This window comes from Polistes canadensis, unplaced genomic scaffold (genome assembly GCF_001313835.1).
Source record: "Polistes canadensis isolate GaletaPanama2010 unplaced genomic scaffold, ASM131383v1 scaffold_83, whole genome shotgun sequence".
NCBI classification, from domain to species: domain Eukaryota; kingdom Metazoa; phylum Arthropoda; class Insecta; order Hymenoptera; family Vespidae; genus Polistes; species Polistes canadensis.
In genome coordinates this window covers 51,019-66,399 of record NW_014569630.1, presented here as the reverse complement: position 1 = coordinate 66,399, position 15,381 = coordinate 51,019, and the positions used below count along the sequence as shown (strand labels likewise).

Genomic DNA, 15,381 nt, shown 5'->3' with positions numbered 1-15,381 from the left:
ATGTATGACTCTAAAATAATATGTATTGACGCGTGAACTAGGTGATCGAGGTAAAAAAATTCAAAGTTTATTTATTTATTTATTTATTTATTGTAATATTTATATATCTTTTTAACAAGTCATAATTATAAAGTAATAAAAAAAAAAATTTTGTAGTTGCTGAGGAAGTCCCCAGTAAGGGACGAAACGTTCAACAAGATCAAATAAATTTGTTCATCAAAATTTATTAACTGTCTTCAATTTTCCCTTTGAAACTCATATATATTAACGCATACATTTATAAATTCACGTACACATAATTGTATTTATACATGCATTGATATAAACGTATATGCATTCATACGTTCATATATAAATCCATATATACATTCATACATCTATAGAATATGTTCATATACATAAGTTCATATATACTTCCTTGCATGCATTTATGCATACATATATATATATATATAATACATGTATAAGAATATACAAATGAATAGAGAAGGAGAATAACCCAGGGCCAGCAAGTTTCTATCTCTCTCAAGGAAAATCTAAGCATACCAAGACACGTTGCTTACCATTACCATTCTCTTCTTATTCTTATTCTTCTTCTTCTTCATCTTCATAATTCTCCTTCTATTATTCGCCAACGCAATTTACATTCATACCACCAACCAATATGTCTATTCTATTTCATCTTTCTCTCTTTCTCTTTTGTTAAACACACATACAAACAAACAAACATACAAGATACCTCATATAATCAGACAATCCGATTAATATTAAAACAAATTCTTCTTACTTTTTTAAACTCTGACCATAACTATTGTATTGTTTTTATAACAGGGTGCACATGTAAAATACAATATGTATAATACATTATTTGAAATTCAAATAAAACGGGATTAAGTTGAAAGGATTAAGGGATCATTCGTTCGTTCATTCGTTCGTCTGTGTTGGATCTTAAAACCACCCACTAACTTTCTTAAACCCCCCACCCCCCTCAACTTTCCTCCCTTCTCGCTACCTATTCCACCCCATTTTCTTCTACCATCCTTTACCAACTTGGGTTTTTGAATAAATTACTTCTGACCTTATCTTCTTGGCCGGAAACAACGTGATTACGGAATATGCTACTCAATCCGGCCGGTTGCTCATTACCTTAGTCGTTTTCCCAAGAGTTTTCTCTTTAAACTTCTTTTCCATCTTTACTCTTCTTCTTTTTCTTCTTCTTCTTCTTCTTCTTCTTCTTCTTGGTTCATCTATGTTCGTTTCATTTTACTACCATCTCTTTACCCAGTTACTACACACCTATCTTTTATTAATAATAACCTTCCATCTTTGCCCGTTACCAACGTCAAGATTGGATGTCTTGTACGCTAATGATCTCGTTGTCTATTTAAACAATGTTCACAGAGAAAGATAAAGAAAGATAGAGATAGAGATGGAGATAGATAAATAGATAGTTAGATAGATGGGACATAGAGAATATTATCTTTCACGTTACATAGTCTGTTACAATAGAATATACATTGAAAGCTGAGAAGCAGAACAGCAAGCAAGCAAGCAAACAAGCAAGCAAGCAAGCAAGTAAGCACTTGCTGCTTGCCTACCCATTTCACTTCCTTCGTTACTTTTCAAGTCTCTTTGTTAGGGTCTCGGTTACATTATTGATGAATAAGGAAGAACACGTAATTCGAGTAAAGGAATAATTAATAATCAACCGTTTCTATCTGTGTAGAGAAATTTTTCAATGTGAGATAGAAATGTGTAAGGTGAATTTTACTTGCTACTGTTGGGAATTTTCATTGGTTTTCAATGAAAATCTTTAGACACGTTTTATTTTCTTTTTATTCCTTTGTGTCTTTATGTTCTATTCATTATACACGTAGGTTACTTAAGTAACTGACAATTATATCTTTCTTTTTCACTTTTTGTATCATTAATTCAATAAATTTTTCTGATAGAGAACGTAATATACAGGTTAAATTTAATGAAATTCTATTGGTATTATTAAATATTAGATTTACGGACTGAATCAATTGAGACTCGTTACAAATTTGATTAATATAAATATAAATATTAATTTCTACCCTCTACTCAACCCTTTCATTCAAACAATGTTTGCAAGTCATTAAAAAATAATGAACGGAAATATCCGTAAATCTAGTATTAATACTTTGAATAGTTATTATGGTGGTTTATCAATAACCAATACTAAAAAAAAGTTTGTTTCATGGATGAAATATAATACTTCCTTCTTCTTATTTCTAAACAATTGTTCAATTAGTCATTGATTAAATTTCATGATTTGATTTGAATTGTTACAGGAAACCGATTTGCTGAACCCAATTGCTCGGCTTTCGGACTATCACATATACAGAATTCCGAACGCAAAGAAATACTTTAACGCCCCATTCGAGTGGGGCGCCTGTCTTAGGCCTAGTAGCAACGCTGAGGCCGAAGACACGGAAACTGGTGAGCACGGGCTCAAGGTCATCGCCTTTAACAGCGAAAAGGCACGGGCTTGTTGGCTTACAGCCATGAGGCTCGCCAAGGTAACGTCAATTTTTCTCCTTTACTTCCTTTCTTCACTCACTCACCCCCATCCCCACCCCCACCCCCTTTTTCTTTTCTTTATATTATTATATTTCTTTCCTATCTCAATCATTTTATGTTTTCTTCAATAGCAAACTAAGCTTGCGTTTTGCCAACTTTCAAATTTCATTTTACAATGAATGTTTTTATATGTGTACAGCAAATCGAAAGAGAAAAAGAAAATAGGTCGGGGGTGTGTTTTTATCATTCAATATAAGATGATTAATTAAAAATGAAAATTAATATGGGTAATAGATTAGATTAGTCTTGTAATTTGTAAAAAATTCAGTGACAATGCATAAACTGTAAATCATTCGTTTCTAAATAAAAATATATCACAATAGGAATAGGTATACATGAAATATCGTATATGTTTCTATTAATTAGACAAATAATTTAAAACTTCTCTACTTGATAGTGTTATTTTTTAGTGTAATTTATAAAAAAAATTCGGTGACAATGCATAAATCTTAAATCATTCGTTCCTAAATAAAAATATATCACAATAGGAATAGGTATACCTAAAGTATCTTATATGTTTCTATTAATCAGACAAATAATTTAAAACTTCTATTTGATAGTGTTATTTTTTAGTATAATTTGTAAAAAAATTCGGTGACAATGCACAAACTGTAAATCATTCGTTCCTAAATAAAAATATATCACGATAGGAATAGGTATACCTGAAGTATCGTTTCTATTAATCAGAAAAATAATTAGAAACTTTTAGTCGGTAGTGTACATTACATATAGGTCCCCATTACACGACTCTTCAGTGGTCTATTCTTTCGCAAAGTGGAGACTCAGACCGAACCTCTCAAAGCAGACGACGAGTTTCTAGTGAGGGGGGTCCGTTTCTCGTGACATCAGCGGTAGCAGCACAGTAACAGTAACAGTAGCAGTAGCAGTATTAGTAAAAAAACCATCATCATCATCACCCAACAACGTCATCGTCATCGTCATCCTCATCCTCATCCTTATACATTCTCGTTTGTAAGCTCAAAAAAAAAGACTTGGACCACCCTCAAAGACCCCCGATGTGTGTCTTCTCTTGAACAACACCCTCGGGCTGATACAAACACACACATATACACACACACACATCTACTTAGTCTAGTCTGAAACCTGACGTTCCCCTGGTTTTGCTTTACATAAGCCCTCCTTCACCCACTTCACTCCTAACTCCTCTTTCTTCTTCTTCTTCTTCTTCTTCTTTTCCCATCAGTTTGTCTCTCTCTCTCTTTCTCTTATTCTAACCCTTTTCATTCGGCAGTTCTTTCTTTTTAAGATTATCTTTCTTTTTCCATCGGTGTACTACCCACATTCCCGTTCCCCAGGTTGTTACTTCAACCAACCTACCACCTTTTTTCTCTCTTTTCTTTCTTTCTTTCTTCTTTTTCTTTTTTTTCGTTAAAAGTAAAAAAGAAATAGGGAAAGGGGGGGGGGTGAATGTGGGATAAAGTGAAAGAGAGGAGAAAAGTTATACATCAGTGACGTGTTCTTTCAATACAGAAGGTGTAGGGTAGTATTATAGTAGTAGTAATAGTACTCGTACGAGTTTCTTCGAGAAGTAGCTCGAATACTTCCTCTAACTCTTTCATCCCCGAGCCAAAAAAAAGGGGGTAGGTAGGTAGGGTAGGTAGGTAGCTGAGGAGAAAGAAGAAGGGGTAGTTTCTGAGTGGTCGTCTTGAAACGTCTCGTCCAACAGGGGGTAGAAGAGAGGCGTATGAGAGGTGGATGAGGGGTGGATGAGGGAGAGGGGGTGGGGTATTCTAACTTGGACGAAGCTTAACCTCTTCTTTTTTTATTCTTATCGTGGCATACTTGCTTTCTCCGTCTTTCCTTCCTTCCTTCCTTCCTTCCTTCCTTCTGCCTTTCTCTTTTTTTCTTTTTAACACACACACACACGTGTATATACTACCCCCACCACCCCCCATCCCTGTTCCTTACTCTTTCATCTCATAGTGGGTGATGATGATGACGATAGTGGTGTTGGTAAGTTCTCGAGATCTTTGTCGAGTGCTTTTCCTCCTATTTCTCGACATCAACGTCATAGAAACCCTCCCCAACCACCCCCTCTCCCAACCCCATCACCCTGATCGAGGAAATTCTACTTCGATCAATGACGGATTAACCATTGCGAATACCCTCCCTCCTCTAAAGACCACCCTCTTTCTTTCTTTCTTTCTTTCTTTCTCTTTTTTCATTTCTTTCGATGAATTTAAAGTGGATAACGATCTTCTTTAGACGACGTTTTAATTTTATCTTTTTAATATTTTTTTTTGTTTTTCTTTTTATTCTTATTCTTCTTAATCTTTTTTTTATCTTTCAAGTGAGGTTTAGCCAAGTACTTTAGTTAAAAATGGTTATATATATATAATATGAGATGTAACAGCACTGTTTAACTATTTTTATTTTTATCGATTATATTCAGAATGATTTTCATTTTATTTTCAATATTATAATATAAGCTTGCAAAATTATATAGTAGTAACTTAATAATATTAAGTTAATATTTTATAAAATAAAATAATATAATAATAAAGTAATTATATATTGCAAGTTTATATAATGATAAAGTAATAATATTGCAAACTTATATATATATATGATAATATATAATATAAGATGCAACAGCATTGTTTAATTATTTTTATTCTCATCGATTATATTCTGAATGATTTTCGTTTATATTTTTTTGTACGAAAATTTTGTTTCGTTTTTATTTTCAATCGACTCGCAAGCTTCTCTTTCTTCTTTTTATTCTTTTTTCATAAAAAATCTCCAGAATTTGTATACCAATTGTAAAATATGAAAAGAAAAAAGCGTGCATTTTAGAATGTTCATTCCTAAGGATGCAGAAAGACGAATGCAATTCTAGATTGTCTTATTGGTGTTTAATTAAAATCAATGTTCTTTAATTAAGAAATAAAACGCTTTCTATTTAATTGATCGAAAAATCCGCCTATTTAATCGATTGAAACTGTTACGAGAGAGAGAGAGTAAGGATAATTACGTTTTAATTAAAATTAACTTTCTATAAATAATACTAAAGAATAAAAAAGATACAATTCTATTTAATCAATCGAGTAATGAATTAATTGAAAAAATAAAGAGAGAAAATAAAGAAAAAGAAGAAGAAGAAGAAGATGAAGATGAAGAAGAAGAAGTATTCGCCTTAATTTTATTTCCCTTTTCTTTTTTTTCTGTTCGAATCTCTTTCGGATAATCGATAATTCTAATTAATTCGCTATCGATAAAAAAAAAAAAAGAGAAAAAAAAAGAAACTAATGAAATTCTATCCTTAAAAAAAAAAAATAAATAAATCTTTCTCGAATTCCTTCGAATGTGTAATCCAAGAAAAGAATTGGCTTTGCACTAATCGATCGGATTTTTCTTTTTTTTTTTTTTTTCAGTCCTCCCTTTTCTTTCCTTTTTTCTTTTTTCTTTTTCTTTTTTTTTTTCCTTCAAACGAGGATATTCCAATCGTCGTAATTTTACGAGCCGTACTACAAATTGCTTGTTAACCGATTAGGCTGAGTCGATTCTTATGTACGCTGATAATTCGATTACGTAATTATACGATCGTTCAGTAGATACTCTAGAAGGGGTCACCTTGTGCTAACGCCTACACTTTACCCGTTCATTATTTCGATAAGATGACTATACAAGAAAAAACCAAAAGCAATTGCAATAAGCCAACTCGTTGACATATACACGTAAACGAAAAACATTCATACGACGCTCGAAAAATGGCATTTTTTTTTATTTTTTATTTTCTTTTATTTTATTTTCTTTATTTTACTTATATATATATATAATCAGGTTTTTATTGCACAACTTACAAAGTTTTTTACAATGTCTTATCATTATATCATATATAATTATCTCACATTTTTGGCTTGCTCTTATCACACCTCTCGTCTACTTCTAATTATCACCACTCTTAAAATTATACTATCCTTCTTTATTTTACTTATTTTATTTTATTTCTTTTTTATTCAATCTCGAATCGAACATTCGTCTCGTGACTTAGCAGATATTTTTCAACTCCGAACGATGGATGATTGTTTCACGCTCGCGTTTCTCCCTACGATCATCTTTTTCTTATTGTTAGTTAACTTTGCTTTTCTTTTTTTTCTTTTCTATTACTCACCAACAGTGATCCATCTTTTATTTTTTCTTCATTTATCTTTTATTCGATTTTTATTTGATTTTATTATTCATTACTTTTAATAATTTCCGTTGGAAATGTAAATTACACAAATGTTTATTCGAATATTTATTTATTTATGTAATTCTTCGTAAAATTATTTTTATTATTATTACTATTGTACAAGATATATATATAAATATATTATACAAAAATATAAATACTTAAAAGTTGTTTGAAAGATAGCCAATAAAATGCATATACATAAATTATTAGAAAATCATTTTAATATTAATAAGAGAAAAGAAAACCAACTATATATATTAATAAACTATTTATTCTATTTAATATTCTATCTCTATATTCTTTCATATTTTTCATTTTCATATTTTATCTTTCTAATTTATTTTATATATATCTCGATATCTAACACAAATATCGAATTGAATAATAATAATTAATGAATTTTCACTAAAACGCGATAATTATACCGGTACTCCGTAAAAGCCATTTTAATTAGAGAATCAACGAATGTATCGTTCTTATCGTACAAAAACGATATTTCTCACTCACCAATATTAATATCGATTCGTTAATATTAAAATCACACAGATATAAGAATAAAAGTAGCAAGCAAGAGTGATGTGAGGGTGGTGGTAGAGAAAATAATAATAATAATAATAATGACGATGGTGATGGTGGTGTTAGTCGGTAAAAAGGGGTAAAACTAGGGGGAGATTAAGAGAAAATTATTGCATAAAATCCGTACCACTGTGGTTAATCCGTTTGCATACGCGTTTGCGTTTACTTGTGCGTGTACGTGTGCGTGTGTGGGTGTGTAGGTGTACGCGAACGCGCGCACCTCTTCTTCTTCCGGGTCGATACAGCGGGTCATATCCCATGGTTTATCCACGCCTATGGTATGGCAGTTACTTATGTGTATAACATTATCAACGATACTTCACTTTTCCTCCCCTTTACCCTTTCCCTTAATCCCTATTTTCCTTTTTACACGAATATGTATATGTATGTTACTGGTAAAGCTTGAAAACCTTGCAAATTAATTGCAGATTAACTGATTTGTTCCGTTAACGTGAGGAATCATGAGTTTTTCGTATTTTATTTAGGTAATGTACACATTAACGTCTTCCTTATATCGTTAAAGTATCATTTAAGAAGTTTTCCACCTGCTGAATCTTCCCCGTTGAAATATCTTTACGTCAAACAGCAATAAAACAATCCCCTTGGTACTCGGGGATGACAGGGTTTCAAGTATACGTGACTACAAATCTAAATTTAACGCGAATAGGTATGTGATTGTCGTCAAAATCAATTGCTATGTGATTCGATGTGTCTGTCGACAATCTTTATAGAATTGCAATTAATAAATATGCATAATTTTTATCCATACATTTTACAAATTCATTTTCTCTTAATCGTAATAATATTTTAAAACTGGTTTTTGATTATTTCTATTAGAGTTTTTTTTTTTAATTGATCAATTATTTTTATTTCAATCAAAGTTATTTAATAACGAGACAAATTATTCTAAAGATTTAAAAAATTATTAACGAATTATGCGTTATACAATTAATTATAACGCAAATTTTATCCAATTTTTAATAATTACGTTTTATATATTCAATTATATTACATATTGTTCTCTTAATATTATATTATATTTATAAATGAATTCTAAAACGTATTTTTTATTTGTTTTTTTAATATTTCAGTACGGAAAACAGCTAAGGGAGAACTATAGGGCCTTCAAAAATAAGCAGTGTGAACAACCATCAGGAAGCCCTAAAGATCAATTCGGGAATTACAACGTCACCAACGTGAGTCTAAAATAAATTTCATTTCATTATATTATTATAGATTTTTCAAATGAAAAAAATGATCGCTACAATTTATTATTTTTATATCATGTAATAAGTGCATCTTATCTTTGATTAATCAAAAACATAATTAATTAAACGATAACAAAGTGTGTATTGCAATATTCATTGCATTGATATAAACTACTAGTCATAGACAGTATACATCATACTAATCATGCACAGATATTCCTATCGAAATATCTATGCATTCAGCATCCCATTTATTTATATCTCTCTCACTCTATTACAGTGGTTCTCAAACTTAAACAATTTTCTCAATATCACATAAATAAAAATAAAAATATAAAGTACAATATATATATCAACCATTCTCTCTAATTAAAAAATCAACACGTCTATAATCAAAAATAATATATATATAAAAAAAAAACAAATATAACAATATATAATATTATTTAATTATTAATCGTAGAAAATATTTACATTCAAAATTACTTACACGTTTAATTATTTCTTTGTACAACCAAACTTTTTTGCTCAATGAATAATATTTACACGAATGTGAAAATTTTTTACGACAAATTTCAAAATAAAATATATTACATATATTATGTGAAACAAAAGAACAATTGTCGTATAGTTAAAAAAATAACACGTTACTATAGATAATAATAGGTGTATTAGTTCGATAAACTATAGTGTATTTTCCTATTATATATTTTCTATCGTCCCCTCGGCCCCACCCACCCATTCTCCCATTGTATATTTATACAATGGTTAAATGGTGGTAACGAATTAACGCGAGCATGATTCATAACTGTTCATATATCACGAGAGCTTGCTTTATCGGCAGAAACGTTCACGGGGTATAATAAATTCGCTGAAACGGATAAGTTCGAACCATGCGAGATTGGATCTTCTGATTCGAGAGAGAGAGAAAGAGAGAGAGAACCATAGTTAGATATATAGAAAAGGGGGATGAGGAAGAGAAGGGGTGAGGAAAACGACAACGCGTTGGCAACGTTTTAAAAAAAAAAGGAGGACGAGGAGCGGTGGGAGGTGGTGAAAGGGGGTGGAAAAAAGATGGATGGATAGATATTATTTATTTCCTACACTATTTTTTTTATTTTTTTTTTTTTGTTGATAGAGAAGAAGAAGGGATTTATTGTAAATAATTATTGTCAGTTTGGGTAATTGTGATTTATGGATAAATAAAATGATTCCTTTTTTCTTTTTTTTCTTTTTTACGAGATCAATTTTAATTCGTAATGAAAATTTCTGATTATCGTAAAGTTGACTTAACCTCGATATAATATTTTTCTAAGTTTTATATGTACATATATATATTTTATTTATTAAATGCAGTTAATAAAACGAAGACGGAGAAAAATTAATTGAACAAGATATGAGAATTAATTGAATTGAACATTAAAACTGTACCATAAAGTAACATAAAATGTATACACATTAATTATTTCCAAATAAAATAAATAATTATATTCTTCTGGCTAAAATTTCATTCCATATGAAAATATATATTTATAATTTTTGTTTTGTTTTAAATAATAAATTATAATAGAAATATAATATATAGGTATATATACGTGTGAAATGTTGTCGATATATTTAATGTTAATTTGAATTCCTAAACAAAACCATAAACAAAATTTGTAAAAAGATAATACGAACTTCTCTATCGCAGCTGTTATTTTGGTGCAGCTGATCTCAAGGTCGTTTCTATGTGACCGTTCGAGAAATGGCACAGTATTACCCTTCTCGTCTTCGTTCACAGTAAACCAGAGAAACGTTTCGGCTATTTTCAAAGCTAGGCACGTACCGACCCACTGCCACCATCGTTATCCTTTTCATCCTCCCCCTCAACCCCCACCCACCTCCTGCTGCTCCTTTTCTCCACTTCCTCTTCTTCCTTTGACTCATCCTCATTCTTTCCTTATTTATTCTTCACCCTGTCGTTCACCTTATTTTCTTCAAATTCTTTACCCTTTCTTTCGAAATCATTGCATATTTTGTTCTCATTCTTCTGTACAATGAACTCTCGATAAACTAGATTCTGAATTTTTAGGGTCGTTGCTCGACATTTAAACTCTCTCATAGCAACGTCTCTATCGATCCTACCGAATTCTAAATTCCTCTAACTTTTTTTCTCTTTTTCAGTATGTCTGTGAATCTGTCTGTCTCTTTTTCACTCTCTTTTTTCTGTATATCTGTCTGTTTTCTCTGTCTGTCTATCTCTTTTTCTCTCTTGCTATCTATCTCCTTCTATTTTCCTTTTATTTATTTTTTCGTCAGACAATTTTACAGTCGAGTATGAGAAGGTAGGAAGAAACGTATGGGAATCGTATGTATGTATCATCTCATTCAACGTTTTCTTATTCCGAAACAAATTTTTCTAAGAGTTGAAAGAGATGAGAAAATAAAATGAAAGCACGTGGGTATTGCACGATAATTTAACATGATTTTAAATCTTTATTAACGATACGGTAATATAATCCAGTAAGTTTATTTAGTTTCATGGTTTTACGGATTGATATTTATAACTCGAGTGTTGGGAGTAAATTTTAAATATAAAATAAAATAAAGAAAAATTGGATAAGGGGAATTGAAAAAAAAATGTATATCAAATGAATACGAGATAAAGCTTAAATTATTATTGAGTAAATCTTATTTAATGATTAATGACAATTAAACCATATCTATTAAAAACTATACCAAATCATCTTTAAAATTTCCTATCTCCAAGTTACATTACGTTGATATTAAAAACTCGAATGTTGAGAGTAAACAAAAACAAAAATAAAATAAAATAAAATACAAAAATTGAACAAGGGATCGAAGAAAAATTTATATATCAAATGAATACGAAATAAAATTAACATTATTCCCAAATAAATCTAATATAATGACAATAAAAACTATACCAAAATCATATCTTCAACCCAAATAACGTTGGTGTTAAAAACTTGAGTGTTGAAAGTAAATACAAAAAAACAAAACAACAAATAAAATAAAATAAAAATTGTGTACAAGAGATTGAAAATATATAAAGCAAAAAAAAAAAAGTAAAAAAATGAGAGAGAGGGTTGCTATCGCGTGAAAACCGCGGTTTGGTATTGAGCGGTCAGAGAGTGCTGCTTGGTGAGGGGCAAAGCAGCATTAACCATCAGCACGAACATCAGCAACAGCAGCACTACGAGTAGCAGTATAACAGTAACCAGTAGTCCAGTAGTCCAGTAGCCAGTAACAGTAACAGTAGCAACAGCAGCAACACAGTAGCAGAAAGAACAGGAGCAGCAGCAGCAGCAAAACAGCAGCAGAAACATCCAGTTGGTGATACGCTGGCGCGTTGGGTAGATTCGGGAATAATTCCAGTACTTTCGTTGAGAGCCCTCTCGAACGGGCGACGTAACCCCCTCCTACCCACTCCCACTCCCCCTCTCCCTCCTCAATTCCCCCATTCCCCCACCCTTCGTTCTTTCCTGCCTTCTCCCTTTCACCCTTCTTCCACCACTCATCCCACTTCCCTCCTCACTTTTCCATCCTTCCTTCTCACACTCTTCTACTTTTATCTATCTATCTTTCTCTCTGCCCATTCCCGGGAACCATTGGACTGCTTGACTCTCTCTTTCTTTCTTTCTTTCTTTCTTTCTTTCTCCCTTTTTCCAACCATCATAACGTCCTATCCGACAGCAGAGTGTCCAGGCAAAGCAACGGCTGCAGTTAACAGGCTGCTTGCAGTACCACGGCCGACATTAAACCTCGACATCCTCATCTCGACTACTCCTACCTTCTACTTCTACTTCTACTTCTACTTCTACTCATCCTCATCCTATACTTCTAGTTTTTCTTTTATTTTTACATTTTGTTATATTTTGTTGTTTTATTTTTCCCTTCATCGTCGTTCGTCAACTTCAAAATCTTTTAATACGACATAGAAAAGATGTTATTTTTGTCTCATTAGGAATGATAAAATAAAATGGATACTTTTGTATTCATGATTCAATAAATTTAGATAATCTTATGGCACAAATTTCTTAACTCGGATTTGTATAAAATATCAAACTGTGTTCCACTGAGTTTCTGAAGTTTCACATAAGTTTCTTTAAAATTTCACGAATCATTGTTCAAATATATTACATTGTATTAATATCAATATGTTACAAAGAAAAGTTCTATAAAATATTTTCTATATTCATTAAAAAAATACCCAACAACTCGCTAGAACAAATCAACAATGTTACATGAAATTTAAGAACAACTTCATGATAGGTATCAAACTTAATCCCTACAACAGAACTTTCCTCAATCTAAAATTGTCAGTGATTTGAAAAAAAAAAAAAAAATAATAGTAGTAGATTGTGAAAGGGTTGGAATAAAGGTTTCTGATGAGAAATAAGAAAAAACCCCAAAAGAAGAAGAAGAAGAAGAAGTAGTAATAGTAACTTGATGGTTGCAAAAGAAGATAGAAATAACTAAAGAAACAAAAAATGAAAGAATGAAAGAAAGAAAGAAAGAAAGAAAGAGGCCAGTTGCTCCTGAGGCAAGGGCCTGGGCAATGTTGGAGGATGATGATGGGTACCTAGCTAGCTTGCTCTCTCTCTGAGTTGACGGTTTAAAAGTCTAGCAAAAAGCCCAGGCCGGCTGTTGCTACGCGCGAACTATCGACCAGCCAGAGGACTACTACCTATATATCCATGGAAAAGAGAAAGAGAGAGAGAGAAAGAGAAAAAGAGAGAGAGAGATAGAGAGAGAGAGAAGAAAGAGAGAGAAAGAATTCTCTCTTGGGGTATGGAAGAGAAGAAGAGCTATAGATGGCACACGCTACTCTCTCTCTCTCTCTCTCTCTCTCTCTCACTCTCTCATTCTCTCTTTTTCTCTCTCTCACTCTCACTTACACTAACTCACAGTGTTCGTACACCGGCTGATGGAGGTGGTGCTACCGTCGTTGCTGTGCTCGAGTTGGAGGACCGAGAAAAGAGTAGGAAAGAGGTGGGAGGATCAAAAGGGCCAAAGAGGAAAGAAGAAAGAAAGAGAGAGAGAGAGAGAGAATGAGAGAGAGGGAGGGAGGCAGGCAGGGAGAGAGAGAGAGAGAGTAGAAAAAACGGAGGAAAGATTCATTCTGGGGTCTCATCCCAATGTCCCTTCGAATTTTCTCTCTCTCTCTCTCTCTCTCTCTTTTTTTCTCTCATTGACGTTGCAATTACTCGCATTTGCAGTTTACTACTATCTTTTTTAGCCTCATTGTTTTTCTTTTTATTGTTGTTTTCTTTTTTACTCATTACATTTTCTCATTCTTATCAAATCACCGTTCTAAGAATTAAGGATTTGATTATGCTCCCTTTATCTTTATGTATATGTATGTTTCATGGGATTTCAATTTTTCTTTTCTTGGTAGGAAAAGAAAATAGGATGGGGGTGAGGGATTATATGTTAAATTAGGTTTCATTATTATTATTATTTTTTTTTATCGTTTTTCATATTCTACCGATAATGTATTATTATGAAATGTTAATGTATGTATTATCAATTTTTTGTTGTTCTACTTATATGAAAAAACAAATTAGGTAGTGGGTATGGGGAGGAATATGTTAAATTAGGTTTCATTGTTCTTTTCTTTTGATCTTTCATATTCATATTTATCGATAATGTAATAATGTAATAGGAATGATAAGTAATGTAATAAGAAAACAATTTATTATGATTTTTATGGTTTTGTTTTTTCTTTTTCCAATTTTCTCATTGAACGAATAAATAGAAAAAAAAACAAAAATAAAAAGTATAATAATACTTAATAATTGTTTTTGTCTCATCATAAGAGATCATCTTTGATATTCACCGATAGGATGCATTATAATATACAATCTTGTGTTATCGAATTAAAATACAAAATGAAAGAAAAATAATATTTGTTTGTTTAAGTTTGTTTTTTTTTTTTTATTTATTTATTCATCTTTTTTTTTTTTTAAAAAAATTATATTTCATTCGAATTATATTACTCTGATATATTTCTGAGAGTAATAATATATTTTTACATTAAAGTTATTCTTCTTCTTTCTTCTTTGATGATAAGAGAAAGAGAGAAAGAGAAAATGAGAATTGACGTTACGAAGTTGGCTCGTAAAAGGCGATCATAAACTGTCGAAAAGACGAACACGTCCCTGTCCCTCCCCCTCCTCCTCCTCCTCCTCCTCCTTTATGGAGGAGTAGAAGTTCGCCTTGTCCTCCTTCTTGAACGGTTTCGTTTCTCTTTCTTTTTATTTCTTTCTCTCTCGCTCTTTTACTCAAACGATGCCCATATTTTCTTTACATTTGTACTCGTTAACCCTTTAACGAGTCTCCAAGAATCTCTTTCTCTTTCTCTTTCTCTTTCTTTCGAGAAAAATTGTTTAATTTCTTTAAAAAACAAAACAAGAAACTTTTATTCCCTCGCTGACCTCTCCTCGGGGGCCATCATTGATAATAATTTTCTCTCGTGATATCGTAATAATAAATCAAATCAAATGGAAAATAAAAAGAAAAAGAAAAAAAGAAAAAAGGAAAATAATGAAAGATAATTTATTACTAACCCGAGTGAGTTCAAAGTGTTAACATTAATTTAGAGACGAAATGTGACCACCGAGTCCAAGGTTACGAATCGTACAAAAAAAAACTACTCGTTCGGTATATCGCAAATCAACAAAAAAAGAAAAATATAGAAAGAGAGAATAAGGGTTAATAACATTTGCGAAATTTGGAAATAAAATAAAGTAACCCCTTTGGGTTATATATTTATATTATATATATATA

At 31.5% G+C, this 15,381-nt stretch overlaps 1 protein-coding gene across 6 annotated transcripts in view; it reads left to right on the top strand.

Annotated features, from left to right (window-relative positions):
• LOC106786810 (growth factor receptor-bound protein 10-like) overlaps positions 1–15,381 on the top strand; it is a 397,464-nt gene that overhangs the window by 343,663 nt on the left and 38,420 nt on the right. For all 6 annotated transcript variants that reach the window (XM_014748590.1, XM_014748591.1, XM_014748594.1 and 3 more), the window contains 2 exons: positions 2,316–2,543; positions 8,470–8,574. In XM_014748590.1, coding sequence (XP_014604076.1) covers positions 2,316–2,543; positions 8,470–8,574 — 333 coding nt within the window. The remainder of the gene's footprint in view (positions 1–2,315; positions 2,544–8,469; positions 8,575–15,381) is intronic.